This window comes from Grampus griseus (genome assembly GCF_964374135.1).
Source record: "Grampus griseus genome assembly, chromosome: X".
Classification (NCBI taxonomy): domain Eukaryota; kingdom Metazoa; phylum Chordata; class Mammalia; order Artiodactyla; family Delphinidae; genus Grampus; species Grampus griseus.
Window position 1 is genome coordinate 47,391,881 of NC_138999.1, and position 23,613 is coordinate 47,415,493.

At 42.7% G+C, this 23,613-nt stretch overlaps 1 protein-coding gene across 15 annotated transcripts in view; it reads left to right on the forward strand.

Annotated features, from left to right (window-relative positions):
• Nucleotides 1-23,613, forward strand: part of PFKFB1 (6-phosphofructo-2-kinase/fructose-2,6-biphosphatase 1) — a 182,598-nt gene that overhangs the window by 53,254 nt on the left and 105,731 nt on the right. For 8 of the 15 annotated variants that reach the window (XR_014298459.1, XR_014298460.1, XM_082680688.1 and 5 more), the window contains 8 exons: nucleotides 5,487-5,612; nucleotides 9,378-9,543; nucleotides 10,459-10,525; nucleotides 11,831-11,905; nucleotides 12,348-12,404; nucleotides 14,316-14,437; nucleotides 17,360-17,567; nucleotides 20,307-20,453. Coding sequence is in view for 13 of the 15 variants with exons in the window: in XM_082680688.1 (XP_082536814.1) it covers nucleotides 5,487-5,612; nucleotides 9,378-9,543; nucleotides 10,459-10,525; nucleotides 11,831-11,905; nucleotides 12,348-12,404; nucleotides 14,316-14,437; nucleotides 17,360-17,567; nucleotides 20,307-20,453 (968 nt within the window). In the remaining 2 variants the exon portion in view is untranslated. Of the gene's footprint in view, nucleotides 1-5,486; nucleotides 5,613-9,377; nucleotides 9,544-10,458; nucleotides 10,526-11,830; nucleotides 11,906-12,347; nucleotides 12,405-14,315; nucleotides 14,438-17,359; nucleotides 17,568-20,306; nucleotides 20,454-23,613 lie in introns of those variants that run through there. The other 7 variants (XM_082680680.1, XM_082680690.1, XM_082680686.1 and 4 more) reach the window with 6 other exon arrangements.

Here is a 23,613-nt window from a genome sequence, read left to right on the forward strand (position 1 = left end):
CTTTTCTGATTTGGATTCCTTTTATTTCCTTTCCTTCTCTGATTGCTGTGGCTAAAACTTCCAAAACTATGTTGAATAAGAGTGGTTGGAGTGGGCAACCTTGTCTTGTTCCTGATCTTAGTGGAAATGCTTTCAGGTTTTCACCGTTGAGGATGATGTTGGCTGTGGGTTTGTCATATATGACCTTTATTATGTTGAGGAAAGTTCCCTCTATGCCTACTTTCTGCAGGGTTTTTATCATAAATGGGTGTTGAATTTTGTCAAAAGCTTTCTCTGCATCTATTGAGATGATCATATCGTTTTTCTCCCTCAATTTGTTAATATGGTTTACCACATTGATTGATTTGCGTATATTGAAGAATCCTTGCATTCCTGGAATAAACCCCACTTGATCATGGTGTATGATCCTTTTAATGTGCTGTTGGATTCTGTTTGCTAGTATTTTGTTGAGGATTTTTGCATCTATGTTCATCAGTGATATTGGCCTGTAGTTTTCCGTGTTTGTGACATTCTTGTCTGGTTTTGGTATCAAGGTGATGGTGGCCTCGTAGAATGAGTTTGGGAGTGTTTCTCTCTCTGCTATATTTTGGAAGTGTTTGAGAAGAGTAGGTGTTATCTGTTCTCTAAATGTTTGATAGAATTCACCTGTGAGGCCACCTGGTCCTGGGCTTTTGTTTGTTGGAAGTTTTTTTTTTGGAAGATTTTTAATCACAGTTTCAATTTCAATGCTTGTGATTGGTCTGTTCATATTATCCATTTCTTCCTGGTTCAGTATTAGCAGGGTGTCCATTTCGAAGAATTTGTCCATTTCTTCCAGCTTGTCCATTTTATTGGCATAGAGTTGCTTGTAGTAATGTCTCATGATCTTTTGTATTTTTGCAGTGTCAGTTGTTACTTCTCCTTTTTCATTTCTAATTCCATTGAGTTGAGTCTTCTTCCTTTTGTTCTTGAAGAGTCTGGCTAATGATTTATCAATTTTGTTTATCTTCTCAAAGAACCAGCTTTTAGTTTTGTTGATCTTTGTTATCGTTTCCTTCATTTCTTTTTCATTTATTTCTGATCTGATTTTTATGATTTCTTTCCTTCTTCTAAGTTTGGGTTTTTTTTGTTGTTCTTTCTTTAGTTGCTTTAGGTACAAGGTTAGGTTGTTTATTCAAGATATTTCCTGTTTCTTAAGGTAGCATTTTATTGCTATAAACTTCCCTCTTAGAACTGCTTTTGCTGCGTCCCATAGGTTTTGGGTCGTCGTGTCTCCATTGTCATTTGTTTCTATGTATTTTTTGATTTCCTCTTTGATTTCTTCAGTGATCACTTCGTTATTAATTAGTTTATTGTTTAGCTCCATGTGTTTGTAGTTTTTATAGGTCTTTTCCTGTAATTGATATCTAGTCTCATAGCGTTGTGGTTGGAAAAGATACTTGATACAATTTCAATTTTCTTAAATTTACCAAGGCTAGATTTGTGATCCGAGGTATGATCTATCCTGGAGAATGTTCCATGAGCACTTGAGAAAAATGTGTATTCTGTTGTTTTTGGATGGAGTGTCCTATAATTATCAATTAAGTCCATCTTGTTTAATGTATCATTTAAATCTTGTGTTTCCTTACTTATTTTCATTTTGGATGATCTGTCCATGGGTGAAAGTGGGGTGTTAAAGTCCCCTACTATGAATGTGTTACTGTCGGTTGCCCCTTTTATGGCTGTTAGTATTTGCCTTATGTATTGAGGTGCTCTTATGTTGGGTGCATAAATATTTACAATTGTTATATCTTCTTCTTGGATGGATCCCTTGATCATTATGTAGTGTCCTCCTTTGTGTCTTCTAATTGTCTTTATTTTAAAGTCTATTTTGTCTGATATGAGAAGTGCTACTCCAGATTTCTTTGGGTTTGCATTTGCATGGTATATCTTTTTCCATCCCCTTACTTTCGGTCTGTATGTGTCTCTAGGTCTGAAGTGGGTCTCTTGTAGACAGCATATATATGGGTCTTGTTTTTGTATCCATTCAGCCAATCTGTGTCTTTTGGTGGGAGTTACATTTAAGGTAATTATCGAAATGTATGTTCCTATTCCCATTTTCTTAATTGTTTTGAGTTCGTTATTGTAGGTCTTTTCCTTCTCTTGTGTTGCTTGCCTCGAGAAGTTCCTTTAGCATTTGTTGTAAAGCTAGTTTGGTGGTGCTGAACTCTCTCAGTTTTTGCTTGTCTGTAAAGATTTTAATCTCGCTATCAAATCTGAATGAGATCCTTGCTGGGTAGAGTAATCTTAGTTGCAGGTTTTCCTCCTTCATCACTTTAAATATGTCCTGCCAGTCCCTTCTGGCTTGTAGGGTTTCTGCTGAGAGATCAGCTGTTAACCTTATGGGGATTCCCCTGTGTGTTATTTGTTGTTTTTCCCTTGCTGCTTTTAATATGTTTTCTTTGTATTTCATTTTTGACAGTTTGATTAATATGTTTCTTTGCGTATTTGTCCTTGGATTTATCCTGTATGGGACTCTCTGTGCTTCCTGGACTTGATTAACTATTTCCTTTCCCATATTAGGGAAGTTTTCAACTATAATCTCTTCAAATATTTTCTCAGTCCCTTTCTTTTTCTCTTCTTCTTCTGGAACCCCTATAATTCGAATGTTGGTGCGTTTAATTTTGTTCCAGAGGTCTCTGAGACTGTCCTCAGTTCTTTCATTCTTTCTTCTTTATTCTGCTCTGCAGTAGTTATTTCCACCATTTTATCCTCCAGGTCACTTATCCGTTCTTCTGCCTCAGTTATTCTGCTATTGATCCCATCTAGAGTATTTTTAGTTTCATTTATTGTGTTGTTCATCATTGTTTGTTTCATCTTTAGTTCTTCTAGGTACTTGTTAAATGTGTCTTGCATTTTCTCTATTCTATTTCCAAGATCTTGGATCATCTTTACTATCATTATTCTGAATTCTTTTTCAGGTAGACTGCCTATTTCTTCTTCATTTGTTAGGTCTGGTGGGCTTTTATCTTGCTCCTTCATCTGCTGTGTGTTTTTCTATCTTTTCATTTTGCTTATCTTACTGTGTTTGGGGTCTCCTTTTTGCAGGCTGAAGGTTTGTAGTTCCTGTTGTTTTTGGTTTCTGTCCCCAGTGGCTAAGTTTGGTTCAGTGGGTTGTGTAGGCTTCCTGGTGGAGGGTACTAGTGCCTGTGTTCTGGTGGATGAGGCTGGATCGTGGCTTTCCGGTGAGCAGTTCCACATCTGGTGGTGTGTTTTGGGGTGTCTGTGGACTTGTTATGATTTTAGGCAGCATCTCTGCTGATTGGTCGGGTTGTGTTCCTGTCTTGCTTGTTGTTTGGCATAGCGTGTCCAGTACTGTAGCTTGCTGGTTGTTGAGTGTAGCTGTGTGTTGGTGTTGAGATGGAGATCTCTGTGTGATTTTCACTGTTTGATATTACGTGGAGCTGGGAGGTCTCTTGTGGACCAGTGTCCTGAAGGTGGCTCTCTCACCTCAGAAGCACAGCACTGACTCCTGGCTGCAGCACCAAGAGCCTTTCATCCACACTGCTCAGAATAAAAGGGAGAAAATGTAGAAAGAAATAATTAGTAGAAGTAGAAAGAAAGAAGGAAAGAAAGAAAGAAAGAAAGAAGGAAAGAAAGAAAGGACAGAGGGAGGGAGGGTGGGAAGGAGGTTGCCTTTATTTTTGAAGGACATTTTTGCTGAATTTAGATTTGGATTGGCAGGGTTTTTACTTTCAGTATGTTAAAGGTTTCATTCCACTATTTTTGGCTTATGTGACTCTGGTACGAAGTCTTGTGTAATTATTCTTGTTCTTCTGTATGTAAGGTGTTCCGTCCACCCTTTTTCCCTGACTGCCTTCAATATTTTATTTTGCCTGTTTTTCTGCAGTTTGAATTTGATATGTCTGGGTGTGATGTGGCTCTTTTACAAATTTTATTTACCCTGCTTTGTGTTCTCTGAGATACTTGGATCTGGGGTTTATATCAATTGCTAATTATGAAAAATTTCAGCAATTATTTATTCAAATATTTTTTCTCCATTCTTTCTCTCTTCTCCTTCTAGTATTCTAATTTGATAGTGTCCCAAAGCTCTTGGATGTTTTGTTCTGTTTTCTTTTTTTACTCTTTATTTTTTTCTCTGCATTTCAGTTTGTGTAATTTCTATTGTTCTAGCTTCAATTTCGCTTATTCCTCAGCTGTGTCTAGTTCACTAATAAGCACACTGAAGGCATTCTTCAGATCTGTTAATGTGTTTTTTCTCTTGTATTTACATATGATTCTTTCTTATACATTTTATCCCTTGCTGCTATCTTATCTTGCATGTTGTCTACCTTTTTCAATATAGAAAAGTACTTAATCATATTAATCACAGCTATTTTAAGTTGTCTGTTGGAAAATGTGTCATAACTGAGTCTTGTCCTGATGATTTTTTTGTCTCTTCAGACTATGTTTTTTTCTTTCCTTGATTCTTCCCTTTGTGCTGCTCTGGAGGTAACTTACCTCTTGCATTCTTTAAAAATAAAGTCTGCTATTATTTTACTTGATTTATTTTAGCCTTGTAGTGGAGAATAGGGGACTAGGGACATACTATGTTATTTTGATTAAGTCTCAGTCTTAGGCAGGCTTATCCTGAGTCATAGAGGTGTGACTTTCCCAAATGTTCCTGCCCCTCCTCTAAATATAACTGTGAGCCTAGCACATATTCCTATCCCTCCTGGGTTATAGCATTTTTTCAAATTTTCTCCTTCACCTGTGGTGGTGAGTTTCCACCTGTGCCCTCAGTTCCTATTGCCATTCCTTCTGCAGAGCAAGGCTTGTTTTCCCTAGGGGAGATAGAGTAGATTGGTCTGGGCAGAGTTTTAGTGGTGTTGGGTATTCCTCTCTGCTAGCTGCAGTGAATTTCCACCAGTGTGCTCAGACTACAGTTTTATTACCTTTCCCTGTGAAGGTTAAGGCCTTTGCTCTGCAGTGTATAAAGGCAGAATGCTTTGGGCACAGTTTCAGCAATGGATGCTGTTCTGTTTCCCTCCCTCAAACCAGAACTATAGAATATCTTTCTCCGGATTCTTATTCTTCCCTGCCAGCACCTGGTGGACTTCTTAGGGGGAAAGTCTGCAAGAGGATTCAAAACCACTTATGTCTACAGCCCCCAGGGGTTTCACATTCTCACACTAACACACAACCAACTTTTAGCAATTCATTAACAAATTTTAGCTGTTATCTTCTTATGACTACATATTATTCAGTAGTATCTGCAAAAGATAAGCAAGTACCTGGGCCCTGTTGTTCCCTGTAGATGCCTATGTCTACAGATTTTGGGTTAGCTTTTAGCATTGCAATCTCAGTTTGCTCATGAATTCAATAGAGGACAATTTGCAATTTTCCAGTTTTTGTTTTCCTTGTTCTAATGATGGGCGAGATGCTCATTCCAATTCTACAGCTCTGAGTTGATACCAGAATATCATGTGAACCTGGGGATAAGATTTGAGGTTCTGTTTGTCTTCCAGCATCCATACCCCAGTTTACAAATTCCCCCACGATGGTGATAATGGTGGGTTTACCAGCTCGAGGAAAGACCTACATCTCCACGAAGCTCACACGATATCTCAACTGGATAGGAACACCAACTAAAGGTATGTCCCTGAAAGCCTTTGTTCTACAGCCCTCTATAGGTCAATTATGGAAAATACAGTAAGGTAGCTGACCTCAAAAGGGCAAAACCACGAGTAAAGGAATGTCTCAAAACATTATTAACAGTATTAGGACTAATACTATTACTGCTGCTGCTGCTGCTCTACTACAACTACTACTACTACTACTGCTACTACTACTACTACTACTATAGCACCACCACCACCACCACCACCACCACTAACCTCATAAATTTTTACAATTTCTTAAGTACGTAATCTGTGCCCAATCCCGTGATAGCTGCTAAGCATAAGAAAACTACAAAGATTAAATATCTGTTTTCAAGGAGCACGATTTTTGTAAGACTGAAAAAAACCCTATGAGTAACATACTACTTTTATCACCTTTATTATTACTTCTACACCAAAAATACGATTCTTATTAGCATTACCATTTCTTCACAACCTTAAGGTTTTCTTTAAATTTTAGGGGTGTGTGGAGTCAAGCACCTCAAAGCCCCAGCCTGGAGTCCCCCACAAGGTCTTCAGTAAAGCAGGGCACTTTAGCTCACCTCTCCTGTCCAGAAGGCGTCCACTCTCTCCAAGCCTCTCCTTAGGTCTGAGCCTATTTGCTCCCCCTCCCCAGCCGGAAGTGATCCTGCCTCTTTCCGCCTCCAGAGGGGTCTCCTTCCCTGCCTGTCAGTCTCCTCCCTCACTCCCTACTTCCAGATTTCCTTTCTCCCCAATGTGATCTCTTTTCTGCTTACTACCTCTTATTCAGCAATCATATTTTTCTATTCTCCATTTGATTTCTCTATCCCCCACACTGTATCCCCATTCCTATTTGATTCCTCTGTTGCCCCTAGGAAGACTATGTTTCTCTGGGCTCCCACACCAATGCTTCCTACAGACCCCTCTATGCCAACCTTAGTTACATAGTGTGTTGTTGTAGTGTGTTGTGTGTCTGGGTCTCTCTCCCCAGGAGCTGCTCTGCGGTAGGGGACTAGATCATGTTAATTTCTATTGCTTAAGTAGGACCAAATTAAGACATTTAGAGTCTCTAAACGCTAAAAGTTAGGGTATCCCCTACATCATACGTAATTCAGAATAAAATCAGTAAATACAAGAAAGTCTACCAAAAGTTTTTATTTATCCCCCAATGACTATTGATGCTTTTAACATATATCAACTTAGCTGAAAATTATTACTGGGACTGTGTTCCTCCTTTACTGGTACACTGGTACACAAGTGCTTAGCCTCTGTCTCTTGTGGAAAGGAGCACTCCTCCCCAGTGTGGAAAACAGTTCTTCTTGGGCAATCACTTGCTCACTCAGTCAGTAATTATTTGCTGAGCACACAGTTGTGCCACGGCCCTTGTTGGATGTTGGATCCCTGCCCTCAAAGAACTCACATCTAGTTTTTGAACTTTATTGGAGTATAATTGCTTTACAATGTTGTGTTAGCTTCTGCTGTATAACAAAGTGAATCAGCTATAAGTATACATATATCCCCATATCCCCTCCCTCTTTCATCTCCTTCCCACCCTCCCTATCTCACCCCTCTAGGTGGTCACAAAGCACAGAGCTGATCTCCCTGTGCTATGCAGCTTCTTCCCACTAGCTATCTATTTTATATTTGGTAGTGTATATATGTACATGCCAGTTTCTCACTTGGTCCCAGCTTCCCCTTCCCCCTCCCCATGTCCTCAAGTCCATTCTCTACGTCTGTGTCTTTATTCCTGTCCTGCCCCTAGGTTCTTCAGAACCTTTTCTTGTTTGTTCGTTTTTTAGATTCCATATATATGTGTTAGCATATGGTATTTGTTTTTCTCTTTCTGACTTGCTTCACTCTGTATGACAGACTCTATTCTTAAGTTCTAAAACACCCATGTAGGAAGAACTAGTATCATCATTCCACAGTTGATGAAATTAATGCCCAAGATGTGACGTGTCTTGTCTAAAGGCACATGATCACTAAGTGATGGAACCAGAATATGAACCCACATCTGGTTGATTCCAAAGCCTGACACTCACTGTGGCAGGTCTGATACTTGGTGCTACTGATGGGAAGAAGAAAGAACCCACATTGGCCCTGTGCTCTCCTCCACACTCTTCCTCTTATTTCCCTTGACCATACCAACACCCTATCTCTCTTCCCCCTTCCCTCCCTCTCTCCAAGTATTCTCCTCCCCTTCTCCCATTTCTTCTTTCTCTTCATGCACTTTCTCTTTCTCTAATTCACTGGTGAAGAGTTCCCCAGTGGTTTTCCATGTGCCAAAACCCATACTATGCACTGGAGATGCAAAACTGGATGAGATTCACAACCTGTCCTTGAAGATTTCTCCATCTGGCTGGGATGCATAAGAATACAACATGTCACTGAAGAATCCCAGAGCAGGATACTGATGGGCCTCACAGAGGAAATCACCTACTGGAAGACAGTGAAAGCTTCCAGATAGGGTGTATTTGAGCTGGGTGTGTCCTGTGGGAGGAGTAGAACATTGGAAGAAGAGAAGGGAAGAAGGAGTAGTTCTTGTAGGACTGCAGGCTCTGAGGAGCCTCTGCTGAGCATAGGGGCACATGGGACAGTGTCAGATGGGTCTCTGATCTAATGCACCTGCTTCCCATCTGTTCTACTTGCACAGAGGCCCTCAGAGTCATGTTTCAAATGCCAAGATGACCATATCTATAGCCACCAAGGGTTCCCTTGGCCTGCAGGTTTAAATCCAAGCTCCTTAGCCTATCATTCAAGGCCCTCCACAGTCAGTCTCTGACAGCCTCACAGGCCTCAGTCACAGTGGATGTCTCATGTTCTGCCTCCTGCCAATGCCATACCTTTGCTCAAACTCTTCCTCTACCTGGAATGTCTTTGTTCCCCTCTCCCATACCCCATGCCTGCCAATAAAAGGCCTGCCTTCCTATAAAGACTGGTACAAATGCTGCTTTTTCCAAGAAACCATCTGAGATCACCCCAATCTTAGTTAGTCTTTCCTTCCTCCTTGCTCTTTTGCATGGCTCTGTCAGAGCACTTAATAAACTGGGTAAGAGCTCTCTGTTTACTGATTTACTGTTTACTCTCTTTCCTACATGCTAGACTGTGAGCTCCTTGGGGCCCCATCATGCAGATCTGTTTCATCTCTGACACCCCAGAACTCATGTCCTGATTCACAAAGTAGGCATGAGAAACTATTTATTGGATGAATGAAGAAAATATTACATTACCTCTTTGCCTATTATCCCCTCTTTCCCCCTTTCCTTCCCTCCTCTCTGATTTTTCACCATTACAAATGAGAAAGTGTGGCCTAAAGAAGGCAATAAATCTAGACTCTCTGTCTTGATACAGAAAATGTAACAACATTGGACTAGAATTCAGGAGGCCCAGTCTAGTTATGTCCCCAGCTGACTCAATGTTTGACCCTTGACGGATTTTACTCCCTGGGTCCCAATTTCTTTATCTTTCCAATGCAGTAATGTACAGAACACAGTAATAATATATAGTAATACTATGGGCATTAAAAGGTTTAGAGTTTATGTTAAAATGGAATAGTGGAAAGATCACCAGCTTTGGAACCAAACAGTCCTGGGTTTGAATCCCATCTCTCCACTTATTAGCTATGAGAGTTACTCCCTTGATTTCCTCATTTATAAATGGGAATGATGATTCCTACTTTTCAGGGTTGTTGTAAGGAGTAAATGAGCTGGTGGCCATAATTTGAAGCTTTGTAAACATATTATATAGCTACAAACTATACCTTCTTTTACCTCTGAGCTACCTCCAAGAAAGGACATTATTTTGCCACTGGGATCTTCCCAACCTCTTCACCAGAGCTCCTGCTTTCAGTGTTTAATTTAGGCCAGTATCGACGAGAGGCAGTGAGCTACAAGAACTACGAATTCTTTCTTCCAGACAACATGGAGGCCCTACTTATCAGGAAGTGAGTACCTAATATTTTAAAGACCTGTGCTGCCCCCTGGCTGAGGGAGACCTTTGTTCAAATGATGGGGGAGTAGGGCAGAGCAACTTGGGTTAGCAAGGAGTCCACCTAGAGTCTCAAAGGGTGGTTAGGACAGCCCTTCTACTATCTTAACCAAAGCTTATTTCTGGTCATATCCATCCCCTGCTTAAGAACTTTTAACAGTTTCCTACTTCTGACAAGAGAGAGTGGAAACTTAGCCTAGAATTTAAAATAAGAGTCTCAGTAGCTTGGCCCACTCCAGTCTCATCCATTCAACCTCAAGTTGTCTCTCCTCTACAAGACTCTGAGCACTTCCAGAACAGAGCCTGGGTCTCATTTATTGATCCATATCCTCTTAATAGAACTCAGCAAAGAGTAATCACTAACCAGATTTTTGCCAAAAGCATAAATACATTTCCACATTATTACCTGTGCTTGCCCTGTTACATATGCCAGGAATGCCTTCTCCTTCACAGACCATATATTCAGGCTCTTCTTGGGTTCAAGAACCAATTCAGCTTGAGCGCTATTAGTTCAAGGTTTGGAGCCCTTAATACTATGGCTCTGTCATTAGTCAACTTTTCCTGGGTATGTTACTTTATACCTGCACCTAAAATGTCTACACAGAGCCATTTTCAACTGTGTGACCTCTCTGTGCTTGTCATAGCATATTTTCAACTGTGTGACCTCTCTGTGCTTGTCATAGCACATTTTCAACTGTGTGACCTCTCTGTGCTTGTACCTAGAATATAGGACACCCTTTGTAGATATTCAACAGATGAATAATTTAATGTAGGACATCTAAGAGATAGTGCAAAAGATAATTCAGAAAAATAGAGAGGAGACCATTTGGGGTATAATGGTTGTTTCTGTTTCTTCCTTCATCTTTTTCAGGCAATGTGCCATAGCAGCCCTGAAAGATGTCCATAACTATCTCAGCTGTGAGGAAGGTCATGTTGCGGTAAAGAAATTTGCATTTTTTCTTAGGTTTCTGCTGGATGGAGAAGAGCTAATATATATTGAGCATTTACTATGTTCTAAACATTGTTCTAAGCACTTTGCACATATTTATTTAATTTCCACCCTCCCCCATGAGATAGGTATTGTTATTATACTCCATTTTATAGCCCAGAAGAATGTCGTGCAGAGAGATTAAATAATTAAATATTTTACCAAGGTGGCAGGCCAGAACTGGAATACAGGTTGTATAGCTCCAGAATCTACACTCCTTTTTTCTTTCTTTTTTTAAAAAAAATTATTTATTTATTTATTTATTTATTTATTGGCTGTGTCAGGTCTTAGTTGCGGCACATGGGATCTTTGTTGAGGCTTGCAGGATCTTTTGTTGCACCACGCGGGATCTTTCATTGCGGTGCATGGGCTATTCACTGCGCTGCACAGGCTTCTCTCTCATTGTGGCGTGCGGGTTTTCTCTTCTCTAGTTGTGGCGCAAAGGCTCCAGGGTGCATGGGCTTTGTAGTTGTGGCACGTGGGTTCCAGAGAGTGTGGGCTCTGTAGTTTGTGGCACGCAGTCTCTCTAGTTGAGGCACGCGAGCTCAGTAGTTGTGACACATGGGCTTAGTTGCCCCGCGTCATGTGGGATCTTAGTTCCCTGACCAGGGATCGAATCTGCATCCCCTATTTTGGAAGGCTGATTCTTTACCACTGGACCACCAGGGAAGTCCCCAGAATCTACACCCTTAACCAGTATACACTACCACTCCATCCCCAAGAATTCAGCAGGACTACACTAGAATTTGACTGCAATACAAACATTTTTAAGTTCTAGAGATTTAGCTAAACATTTAATCAATTTAATCTCATAGACCTTTGGGATTTGCAAATTCTAAAAGTGCTTCAAAGAGCTCCAAAGTGATAGGGAAGGAAGAAGCTTCACCTAGGAGTTGAGAGAATTGGTTCCAACTCTGCTTTGTCAGAGTTTGTGACAGTTTGTCTCTCTGTGACATTGGTTAAGGCAAACACTTCCTCTAAGCCTCAGCTACTTTACCTGTAAAATAACTCTAATAAACCCCCACCATTTTCCTCTTGCTTTATTATGTCTACAGAGTCTGCTACATTTCTGGGCAGGCAGTGAGGGCTCAATGAGTGTTTGAGAAATTGATATAAGCCATTTCCAAATCCTTCAAAACCCTGTTCAAGTTTTATCCCCTTCTGGAAGCCCTGTACTTAGCACAGAGATGGTCAAAGAGTAGGCATTCTATCAGAGCCAGATTCAGAGCAAACCAATCTCATCGTGTGCCTCTAGGTTTTTGATGCCACCAACACTACCAGAGAACGACGGTCACTGATTCTGCAGTTTGCTAAAGAACATGGTTACAAGGTAGAGTAACTCTCTAACTCTTATCTAGAGCCTACTCATTTAACAAACACCAAAAAAAGGCAAACCAGGGGAGGAAGAGATGCCAAATCAGCTACCACAGGGTCAGCATTTTAATTTAGTTGTAGGATTTTCCAGGTCACAGTTAGAAGCATCAAAACAGAACAGAACAGGAAAGAAGAGGTGCCACATTAGGCAATGGAAGATAACTGCTGACAAACTGACACTGTGGGGGTGGGTATGAGGAAGGAGGAGAGAGAACCACTACAATTCAGGGCCAATCTGACTCATAAAACTCAGAATCCTGAAAGCACCACTGTATGAAATTATGTTGTCAGAGATACCTCTAAAGATGACTCAGAGCCATTGAGAAGGGGTCAAGCTATGTTTGACTCCTACCAAACATAATTCCTTGCTGGAAATCTTTCTTCTGTTTCTTTTATAGGTCTTTTTCATCGAGTCCATTTGTAATGACCCTGACGTCATTGCAGAAAACATCAGGGTAAGGAGCACCAGTCACCTTTCCTTCTTATTTTGTCTCAGATTTGGATCATACCTAGAAATACCTCTGTGCAGTTAAAGGAGGTATCTTCCCTGAGCTTCTCCTCCCACTTCCTATAGGAAGTATTCCCTGATCATCCTGGCATACAATGATTCTGTGAAATTCCTTTAAGTATTGGAGAGGAAACTAAGGTTCCAAGAGGAGAGGTAAGTTGTCAAGTGTTCATACAGCCAGGAAGAGGTAGAACTGGGACTGGACCTCAAGCTTGGATGTCTGCCTTGAAAGCTCTTTTTTCTGACCCACAATTCATATCAGAGCTATCACTGCTCTTTTCTACAGTTTCTAGGCATGTGGTCTAGATTTAGTTCACTCACTACATTTTATTGTTCCCTATTTCATTAAATTACTGTATCTTGGGGACAGAGGTGACCTTAAAAGTCACCTCCTTCAACACTTCATCAGAAACTTGAAATCTTAGCTAATTGTTTGTGTAGATTTTCTCTTTGTACCTCCAGTGTGAAAGCTCATTGCCTTCATTAAGTGCAGTCCAATCAATCTGAAATCTGCCTCCCTGTAATTTCCACTCATTGGTCCTAATTTTGCCTCTTGAGGCATAGAATATGTCCAAGTACTCTCTTTCCTTTTCATCCATCCACCTATCCATCCATTTGTTGATTAAACATAAATTGAATACATACACCTGGGTTGAACCATTCTGGGTACTAGAGACAGAAATAGATAGGGGAGTGCCTGGCCCTTGAGCTCACAGTCTAGTGAGGGAGACTGACAATTTTATAGACATAATTCTGTGAGATCAGTGCTGAGATGAAGAAACAAAGGAGGCTGTGGCAGCACAGTGTTGAGGACCTAACCTTGCATGGGAAGGCTTCTCAATGAAGGTAATAGCTGACCTTCATCTTGAAGAATGCATAGGAATTTGGCAAGTAAAGAATGGAAAATAGGGGGATAGCATATACTAAGTATGGCATCTATGGGGAACTAGAAATAGCCTAGGTTGTCTAAAGCAAAGTGTGTGGAGGTCTAGAGGGGCAATGGGAGAGGAGGATGAAGAAATCATTTGGGGCCCAATCATAACAAGCCATGAGTCACCTGCTAAAATATTTCATACTTTGTCCTAAAAGATGTGAGGAAATGGTGAAGGGTTTCAAGCAGAGGAATTCCATATTCAGATGTGCATGTTAGAAATATCCTTCTGGCTGCTAGTATGGGAAAGTAACTAGACTATAGACAGAGTAACCAGTCACAAAGCTAGAGTGAGCATCCAGGAAATGGATGGAGGCCAGCTGGAGAGATATTTAGAAGATACAGGGGGGAAGATTTGGTACCTTCTAAGAGGTGGGGGATGATAGAAAGAGACACATCTAGGATGACTCCCAGATTCATTTTAGGCTCAGGTGACTTGAGTAGATGATAGTGACATTCACTGAGATGGTGAATGTGGGTGGAGAAGGTAGATATATTAAGGGATTAGGAGTTGCCAGCCCCTCAGAAATCTAAAGCCAATATATGCCATGTTATCCCAGTAAACACTCAATACATGTAAGCCATTATGATCCCCAGCCAAGATCTCCTGTTCCTTTTCTTCAACCATTTCTCACACCACAATTTCCAGGCCACTTATAAATGTTTCTCTTAAACAGTGTGTGAACTGAATATAATGTAACAGACCTTGTTTGAGCACACAGGGATAAGGAATGAGGTGTTAACACAGTACAGATTCTCTTCAACTGACTGATTTTGTAAACTTGGGCAAGAACCTTTCTCCAAGCCTCAACTTCCTCATCTTTATGATGAGGAATGTTGTACTCAGTGATCTCTAAGCATTCATCCCAAGGGCACTGTCGGAGTCTCTGTCTCCCATGGTTCTTCCATCTTTTTCCCTTCCTCCAGCAAGTGAAACTTGGCAGCCCTGATTACATAGACTGTGACCATGAAAAGGTTCTGGAAGACTTTCTAAAGAGAATTGAATGCTATGAGGTCAACTACCAACCCTTGGATGATGAACTAGACAGGTAAGAACCCAGAACCCCAAAGTAAAGGTCAGGATCCTTAGCCCAGTTTTGATGTCCTGTAGGACCTGGAGGAATGCCTTCCTTCTCTGGGCCTCAACTTTATTTGTAACATCAGGAAACTGTACTTGATTTGTTTTCAAGGGCCCTCCCAGCTCTAATTATCCATGAGGTGGTGATTCCTTGTTGTGTAAGGTGTTCATCATAAGGGGCTTGAAGTAGTGTTTTCCTGAACAATGTGGACATATTAGGACCCTGATCTCAGGGGGGGAGAAATGCCTCTCTCCTGTGGTTGTTGCTATTATGTTTTCAAAAGTATTCTTCACACATGGATGACATTTCAGCTTCCAAACATGTTCACCTTTTTTGTTTCATTGAATCCCCTCGGCATCCCTGTTAAGGAGGCTGAAATAGGTCTTATGATCATAAATTTTCAAGAAGAGGAGATTGCATCTTAGAGAGCTGAAACCACTTGCTCAAGCTTCCACCACAAGTCAGGGGGTAGAGCTAGGATTCTAACTACATATTCTGTCTCTTAATCATGTCTGTTTTCACAACACGCATGCACCTTCAACCAGTAAGTATTTGGATTCTTTGGGCTATGGTGTACATCGGGGGTGTAAATAAGGGCAAGAGAGGTAGGTTCTATCCTCAGGTAGCTTCCATAGTGCTTTGACATATGGGAAGATACATTAAAAATATGAAACTTTCATTCACAATACCAACTAAAGATTGGAGAGGTGTTAGCTGGCAGTACAGGGAAGATGTGAGTTTTAGACGTAGGGTATACCCAGAACCTCACTTTCTTTCAAAATGGATTGTGATGAGAAGAGACCCTGGTCACTCAGACCCTTTGGACCCCAAGTAAGAAGTATAAGGAGACTTCTAACAGTCATCACCACCCAAAGAAGTTTAAAGAGCATCCTTCCAACTTTGTCCAACCAAAGTCCCCAGAGGTGAGCATTGTTACTGCCTCACTTCTTAGATGGGGAAACAGACCCACAGCAGGGCAAGGGCTTACCTGAGGCCACACAATGAGTGAGTAGCAGAATATATACTCAAATTCTTGTCTTCAAAATTCCATCATGGTTATCCTCCTCCCACATCCCTATATCATAAAAGTGCCACATGAGGCTTAGACACTCAGGTCAAGGGGCAGGACCTTGTGTACAATTGTGAATATTGTTCACTGTGCCGGGTCACGGGTACACTTGCTTTTCTCACCAAGACGTGTACTGGAGTAGGGGAAACTTTTTCAAATTTCCACAAAGGCACTGTATGAATAGTAGCATATGGTGGAAGAAGTTTGAAGGAGGGGAGCTAAAATGAAAGAACAGCATTGAGAAAGCCCCTAGCCTTTGGCCTAGACTGCTGCAGGTACTCGGTGTTTGATGAATCAGTTTGGGTCTGAAGACAACTGATTCTGAAAGTTGGCTTTATCTAATCGTTTTTCCATCAACAGACATTTACAATCCATGCATCAAGGCCCACTCCTAAGCTGTGCCCTAGGAACCCAAAGAGGGAAGGTCTATCTATCTCTGTTCTGATAGAATGCCCAGTTGGTTGAGGAAGACAATGAGTATGCAGTTGACCAGAATTGTGGTGATGGTAAAGCAAGTGGGGTGGGGGAACACAGAAGAGGGGACCCAGTCCAACTGGGAGGAAAAGGTCTGGAAGAACATGTTTACCCAGTAGGTGGACTAGACATGCGTTTAGGGCACCAGCAAGGTAGAGTCCACCAAAAATAAGAAAAGAAAATCTTGAAAGCTTTTAATAGTTTGTATTTCAAAAACAGCATCAAGGTAGCCAAAACAGAAAAAAATATAACCAGAACTCAGTAGACCTTCTTCATGTTATAATATAGCTTATAATTTTTATTTTAAATTACACATAATGGGGGTAAGCATTAGCTACTATAAGACTTTTGATGTGAAGTACCTTTAAATGACTTCATATGATCCTGGGCTCAAAGAAAACTTTCTAAAGAGAGTGAATGTACTGGTTCTTGAAGGATGGATGCATAGGAGCTCAACTTTGGAAATCAGGCAAATAACATATTTTCAAGGAAAGAGAACAGTACCTTGCAATGGCCTAGTTAAATCTGAATAAAAGTAGAGGAGTACAGAGAATATTTCAGCAAAAGCATTAAGGCTAGAATGAAACAGAGAAGTTATGAGCATAGACATGGAACACTGAGGTGAGGCAAAGCAGGACCAGTGTATGAAGGCACCTAGAATGTCAGACTAAGCTACAGAATTTGGAAGTTCTCCTAGAGCCACTCAGGACCTAGTACCAGAAACAAGGCAACAAGGCTACATCAGATATTTTCTACTTAGGTTCTGAGAGTCATAGATGAGATGGTTGGAGAGTTTGACATTAGGCAAATCAATTCCTCTCTCTGTGTTTCAGTTTCCTCACCTATCAGAGATAATAATCTCTGCTTCCTAGGATGGTTATGAGGATTTACGCACTTTGAAGCCCCCACCCCTGCCAGGTGCATACATACACACAAAATGGTCAGCAAATGCAAGTGGCCTGTGAGATGTTGGAGACAGTCAGGGACACAGAGGATTACTGTTTCTCTCTGAGTATGTCAGCAGTGTGAGCCAAAAAAGAGAGAACCCTAGATGCCTGAAGTGTGAGGAGTGAAAGTAAAAAGACAGTCTGGCTCAAACTGAGATTGAGGAAAGGAGAGAAAAGGAGATGGTAGCAGGCAGTGAGCTCCTCAGAGTGGCCAGGAACCAAGTCTCTAGAACAGGTACCCAGAACAGGGCAAGGCATAGCACCTTGTCAGAGGAAAGGTAGGTGAGAGCTGGGTTATGGAGGAAGCTTGAAGGCAGGGTGTGTGGTTGGGGCTTTCTCTTGGGATCAGCCTCTCCAACATCAGCCCCTGAGCTGCCCTTGCTCCTGCTTGGGCTGGCCCAGCCACCTGTCCTACATCAAGATCTTCGACGTGGGCACACGCTACATGGTGAACCGACTGCAGGACCACATCCAGAGCCGCACAGTCTACTATCTCATGAACATCCACGTCACACCCCGCTCCATCTACCTATGCCGGCACGGTGAGAGTGAACTCAACCTCAGAGGCCGCATCGGAGGTGACTCTGGCCTCTCAGCTCGGGGCAAGCAGGTAGGGATGGCCCCATGCACTCAGAGGTTTTGGCTGATCTGGTCCAGGTGGGCTGTGGGTTGGTGGGGTGGCTGCTGCCTGGGTCCTGAGGATGGGGGTACTCAGTGGCAGGATAAAAGCAGGTTCTGGTCACTCTTGCTCTTCCACCCCATCAGCCACTCAGTTTTGACCCACTGAATGGCTCCCAAGTGCCAACAGCATCTGCAAGTCCGATGGCTTGGTCCAGGCCTTCCCAGATCTGGCTGCTCCTCCAGCCCCATTACAATAAGCACCCTCTCTCCTGCCTGACTGGTCCCCTCATCTTTCTCACAACTCTGTGCTTTTGCTTGTGCAGCTTCCCCACCGAGGCTGTCCTCCTCTGTCCCCTCTGTCAGCTGGTGACCGTCATTTGCACAGATACCTGCCTTAAAGTGCCCCACCTTTGAATCCGTCTTCTCCTCCATTACTCAGGGCTGATTCTACTCCCCCAAACCCCCACTACAGGTTATCACAGGGTCAGCACTTGTCCTCCCCCAGTTACCGCTTCTTTTCTGCCCTCCCTGCTCCACCCCTTCCAGGACCCATCTCCTGCTCCATGAGCTGGTCCAGGAAGCCCTCCCCTGTCCTTTCCTGCCCTCCTAGTCAGGTCACCTGGGCTCCATCCCCCCCATTTCTGGCCCATCTCTGACCCTCACGGTGGGAGTCTCTTTGTAGCTGAGAATAGCGAGCTGCACATTATGGATGCTGGCCAATTAAAGAGACACATTTTCCCATATTTGGCCCTGACCCTGGGCTTGTTAACACAGTTATTGTTCTTGCTGGGAGGATGGCTTGGGGTGGAACAAGTGGGAAATGAGGTGCAGGAGGGAGGGAATGTCCTCTCTTATTGGACACCTCTGCACATTCACGGCACCGTCTGCTTCCACATGTGTGGCCTCATTTAATCTTCATAGCAGCTCTGTGCAGTGGCCATTACTGTCACTGATTTATGGATGAGGAGGCTGAGGCCTACACAGGAACAGAGAGTGGCCCCTGGTCACACAGCCAGTAAAGGACAGAGCCAGGACTGAAAACCAGGCCTTCATGCTTGCTCCTCAGCCTCCCCCCACTGCAGAGCTGGCAGTATCACAGGCAAGGCATCACACCGGAAGGCCTGGTCCTCCTGGATCATTTTCTGTTACTTTCAGACTGGTAGCCTCCCCTCGAGGTAGACTCTGACCTCTGACTCTCGCCTCTCTCGCAGAGTCAGAGACCACTGGAGGAGCTACCCTAGCCCGTGGCACCACCTACAGCCAGGGGTCTCTTGGTTAGGGCTGTCCGTGGCTCTGCCTGCACAATTTAGCACCCAGTTTGGACACGTGGCCATCTCCACCCAACATGCCTCCTTGAACACAAGTGTGCACATGTACATGCACACGCCTGGCCCCAACCTTCATGCTAAAGGGCACAGTGCACCATGCATTGTTTACAAAGCAGTTTCCCATCAACTGTCACCCACCACCAATCACAGTAGCTCTCACTTACTATGTGCCAGGGAGCGCTCTGGGTGCTCCCGGTCCACTATCCAATGTGACACAGAGACCAGGCTGAGTGAGCTAACGCTGTTTACATTTTATAGGCAGGAGATATGAGGCCAGAGATGGCCAGGGACACGTCCCAGGCCACACAGGCATAACCCCCATCCTCTGTCTCCCAGTCAGCACTCCTTCCACCAGAGCACACTGACTGCTGACTCATAATCCATAATTAGAATGTGTGTACACAATGCCTATATTTGTACATAAAAATGTGTGCCTGTACCTGTACATTTGTGCAGATGTTCCTCACACACCATCTGTGATGAATAACATGCCTGTATGCAGAAGAATAGCGAACCACTTGCTCATCTGGGCTCCCACAAACCTAAGTGGTTCCTTTTAGTGCTGTCACTGTTTCCCTCACTGGACTGACCATGTCTTAATAACAGGACACCCCAGTACGTAGCACATGGCCACACACACTCAGTAAATGTTTGAATGCCCTTAGAACCTGGGTACCAGGTCCCCTGCTCAAACAATGAGAATTCACAGGGTCAAAGGGAAATGTACCCCACATCCCACCCCCATACACTTCCAGACCACACTCAGAGTACCCAGAACACTAGAATTTCCTGCCCAGAGTCTGCTTCCATTACCTACATGGGCATATCCCAGAGTCTTTTCACCTGAGAAAAGGCCATGTCACAGAAGTGTTCACCCCTAGGCAAAGGGGTGGCCAAGGGGTTACTGTTTGTGTGTTATGGAGATTGGTGGAGATATGGTGTGGACAGAACTTGTTCCTGTGACTGGATTATCCATAAACGTGTACTCAAGGCACCTAGGAGTGCAGGATGGAGCAGAAATGGGAAAAGGAGGGAAGTAGACTATGAGTGGAGTGCTTCCATTTGTACTTTTGTCCCAGGCTCCACAAATGTTAGAGGTGGGCTGTTTGAATAAATGAACAATCAAGTAGGAGGTTCTGTGAGCAAACATCAGTGAATGCACACGCACACATATGCACATATACACACATAAATACACATATTCTTCTCTATTCCCTTGGTTCTTAGTCACATGGGCAAGAGTATGACTTTTTATAAATTGGGAATATTTAAGCTCTACTTTTGCTTGTTCATCGTCACTCCATTATTTGTGGCAGATCTGAAATTCTTCTCATGGTCACCCTGTCTTCTTTCATCTCTCTTTCTCCCCTGCTCTCCTCCTTTGCACCCCTACTCCCCAGTATGCCTATGCCCTGGCCAACTTCATTCAGTCCCAGGGCATCAGCTCCCTGAAGGTGTGGACCAGCCACATGAAGAGGACTATCCAGACAGCTGAAGCCCTGGGTGTTCCTTATGAGCAGTGGAAGGCCCTGAATGAGATTGATGCGGTGAGATGGAGGGGGATGGATTTCCCGGTGGATGGTGAGGCTTGACTCTAGGCTTATCCCCTGGATTGCCTCTACTCTGGCTCATATGGGGAACCTAATTAATTCGGCAAACATTTCTTGTGCTAAACACTGTTCTGTGTCTTGGGGATCCAGTGAAGGCCAGAACAGACAAGATATTTACTCTCATGGAGCCCAAAGGCAGGCCGTGAATAAGACATTGCTTTGCATGTGACAAAAGTTTGTGAGAGGGGAAGTACAAGGGACTATAGAGTCTCAGAAGGTGAGGGTACTCTTGACAAGACAGTGGTGGAAGATTTAGAAGGAAAGCTTCCTAGAGGAAGCTGGAGATGAGACAAGAAGCAGGCAAAATGGACTGGGGTGAGGGATAATTTTAATTCGAGAAATAGGGAACAGTTCATGTGAAAGCCCAGAGGTAAGAAGAGAGCATGGCATGTTTAGGGAACTGAGGAAAAATAGCAGAGAGTCTGGGACAGTGAGTGTGAGGTCTGGAGAGAAGGGAGATGAGGTTGGAAATGAAGACAGCTTATAGGGCTTTATAGCCCATGTTGAGGGATTTGGATGCTGCCCTAAAAATGGGAAGCCATTGATGTGGTCTAAGTCAAGGAGGAGTGGCCTGAATGTGATTCACGTTTTCTTAAAAAAAGACCACTCTGGTCATGTGTGGAGACTAGGTGAGAAGAAGGCCAGAATGAGAATGCATACTGGTATGGAGATGGCTGCATTTGTCTAGGCAAGAGGTGAGGGTGTGATGGCCCATATGTATATTGGAGATGAAATGAAGAAGAAAAATTTGGTAAATATTTCATATGACCCTCGTGACATGGCAGTCTCTCATTAGAGTCAGGTTTTTCCATGAGCTTCTTGAGAAAGTGTTTCCTCTCCATTGTCTCACCTGTACTATAGGTACACTGACCTCAGGTTAGACACTAAAGTAAATGCTTCACTACAGATATAGATAGCTTGTGTGTAGGTAGGTTAACCTGATTGCCTGCTAGATAAATACAGAGAAGTATGTTTGTGTATACATAATACATATATGCTTAACTGTAGATGTACAGAGGCACACATATTTAGAAAAGGGATATACAGCATTGTTATACATATCACATATATTTGTTATAAAATACATGCAAGCAACAGTTCATCATAATTGTTCAGTTATTGTTTGTTTCTGGCCCACATGTGGTGTAAACATTTATTGGATACCTACTCCATTTCAGGCTCTGGAGTAGTGCTGGAGACAGAGATTTGTTCCTGTCTTCACTGGGTTTTCAGAAAAAAACAGGGTAGACAGAGGAATGCAAAATAGTGTGCATGATACAGCCTCTGATGGGTTAGAATGTGGGCACACAGATGTTGGGGCAAGGCATCTGACCCAGCCATGATCTGCCTAGAGGAAGTGATGCCTAGCTAAAGCCTAAGGGGTGAGTAACAGTGAGCCAGAGAGAGAGGATCAGGAATAGTATGTCACGCAGAGAAAGCAGAATAAGCAAAGAGGGAATTGTGTGTGTGTGTGTGTGTGTGTAGACCTACTAAGGTCATAGCAGTGCAGATGGAGAGGGAAGAAAAAGGAATATATCTGAGAGAAATTTAAGAGGTAGAATCTCAGGAATTAGCTATGAGGGGATGGGTAAGGAAGAAGGAAGAATTTAGAATGATGTCTAATTTTCTGGTTTCTTTTCCATTCAGTAATATATTAATAATTAGATATATTAATCTAATAACATTAGATTAAATTAATCTATTTAAATTACTATATAATCTAAATAATATTAATTAATATAATAATATATTCTATTGATTGAGTTTTTAAAATGTGCCTTGTACATTCTGTACTAGTCTCTTTTACATATATTATCTCTAATATTCAAACTACTGTTGTGAGGTAGTTATAATTATCCTTATTTTGCAGATGAGGAAAATAAAATTCAGAGAAGTTAAGCAATTTTCCTTGTCAATAAAGTCAGTGGCCACTTCCACAGGCAACAGGCTCCCAGCATGCCTCAGAATATAAAGTCAAAGCCAATCTGGAAGGACCTTGTGTATATACAGGGTGCACTTTCTCCTATGGACAGTGTCAGTTGCAGGTTTGACACTGCCTGTCTTCTTGTAGGCTGGGGCAGGGGTGAACCTAAACCCTAAGGGAAGCTTGGTTGATGGCTCAAAAGACAACAACCAGAGCACATTGCTCCCCTACAGGAAGGTCTACTTGGAATCTACACAACCAGAAGGAAATCTTACAAACCCAACATCACTTCCCACCTCTACCAGCAGCCACCTCACTTCTGTGGATTTCTCAGTGGGAACTCATTCTCTGAGCCCTTGATTCCTTTGGGTGTGGAGAGTGTATCTCCCCAAGGACCACTCTGAAACTGTTAGGAATTTACTAATTCTTGCCTTCTGAGAAGTCTGTGGATACCTGTTTCTTTATCTGCCAGAGGTCCTGGAGCAGAGGTGTGGGCAGGAGGGATGGGAAATGCTATAACACAAGAAAGCACTGCTGTGGATGTGCGCACGCACATGCGCCTGCCTACACAGTCACAGACATCCACCATAGGTATGTTTACACTCACAGACATGTACTTCACAGACACATGGACCCAATAGTCAAACACAGGTTCCCTCTCAGATGCATTTACCAATCATATTTGCACCATTCATGCACACACATGCACACTTACAGACAGACACACCTAGAGATACATATCACACTCACCATAGACACACATGCAGTCTTTGCATATATCTACATCACATAGACACATAGAGGCATACCAGGGACATATAAACAGTACAGACACATAACCTCAATCATATTACCACAGATTAATGCAGACCTTAGACATAGGTACACAGATACTCACACATATAATCAGGGACATACACACTCACAGATACACATACCACAGACACACTGAGACCCACATGGAGGGACAGACCACAGAGACACCCATGCAGGCAGATTCTTAGATGATCAGACAGTCTTCATACACACACACTCACACCAATACACTATACATATGCTGAGACAAAAACACAACCAACAGCATAGAACCTTAAACATACCACAAATACACACCATAATCATGCTGCACACACACAGATAAACACAGTCACAAATCCCCACAAATTTATAAAA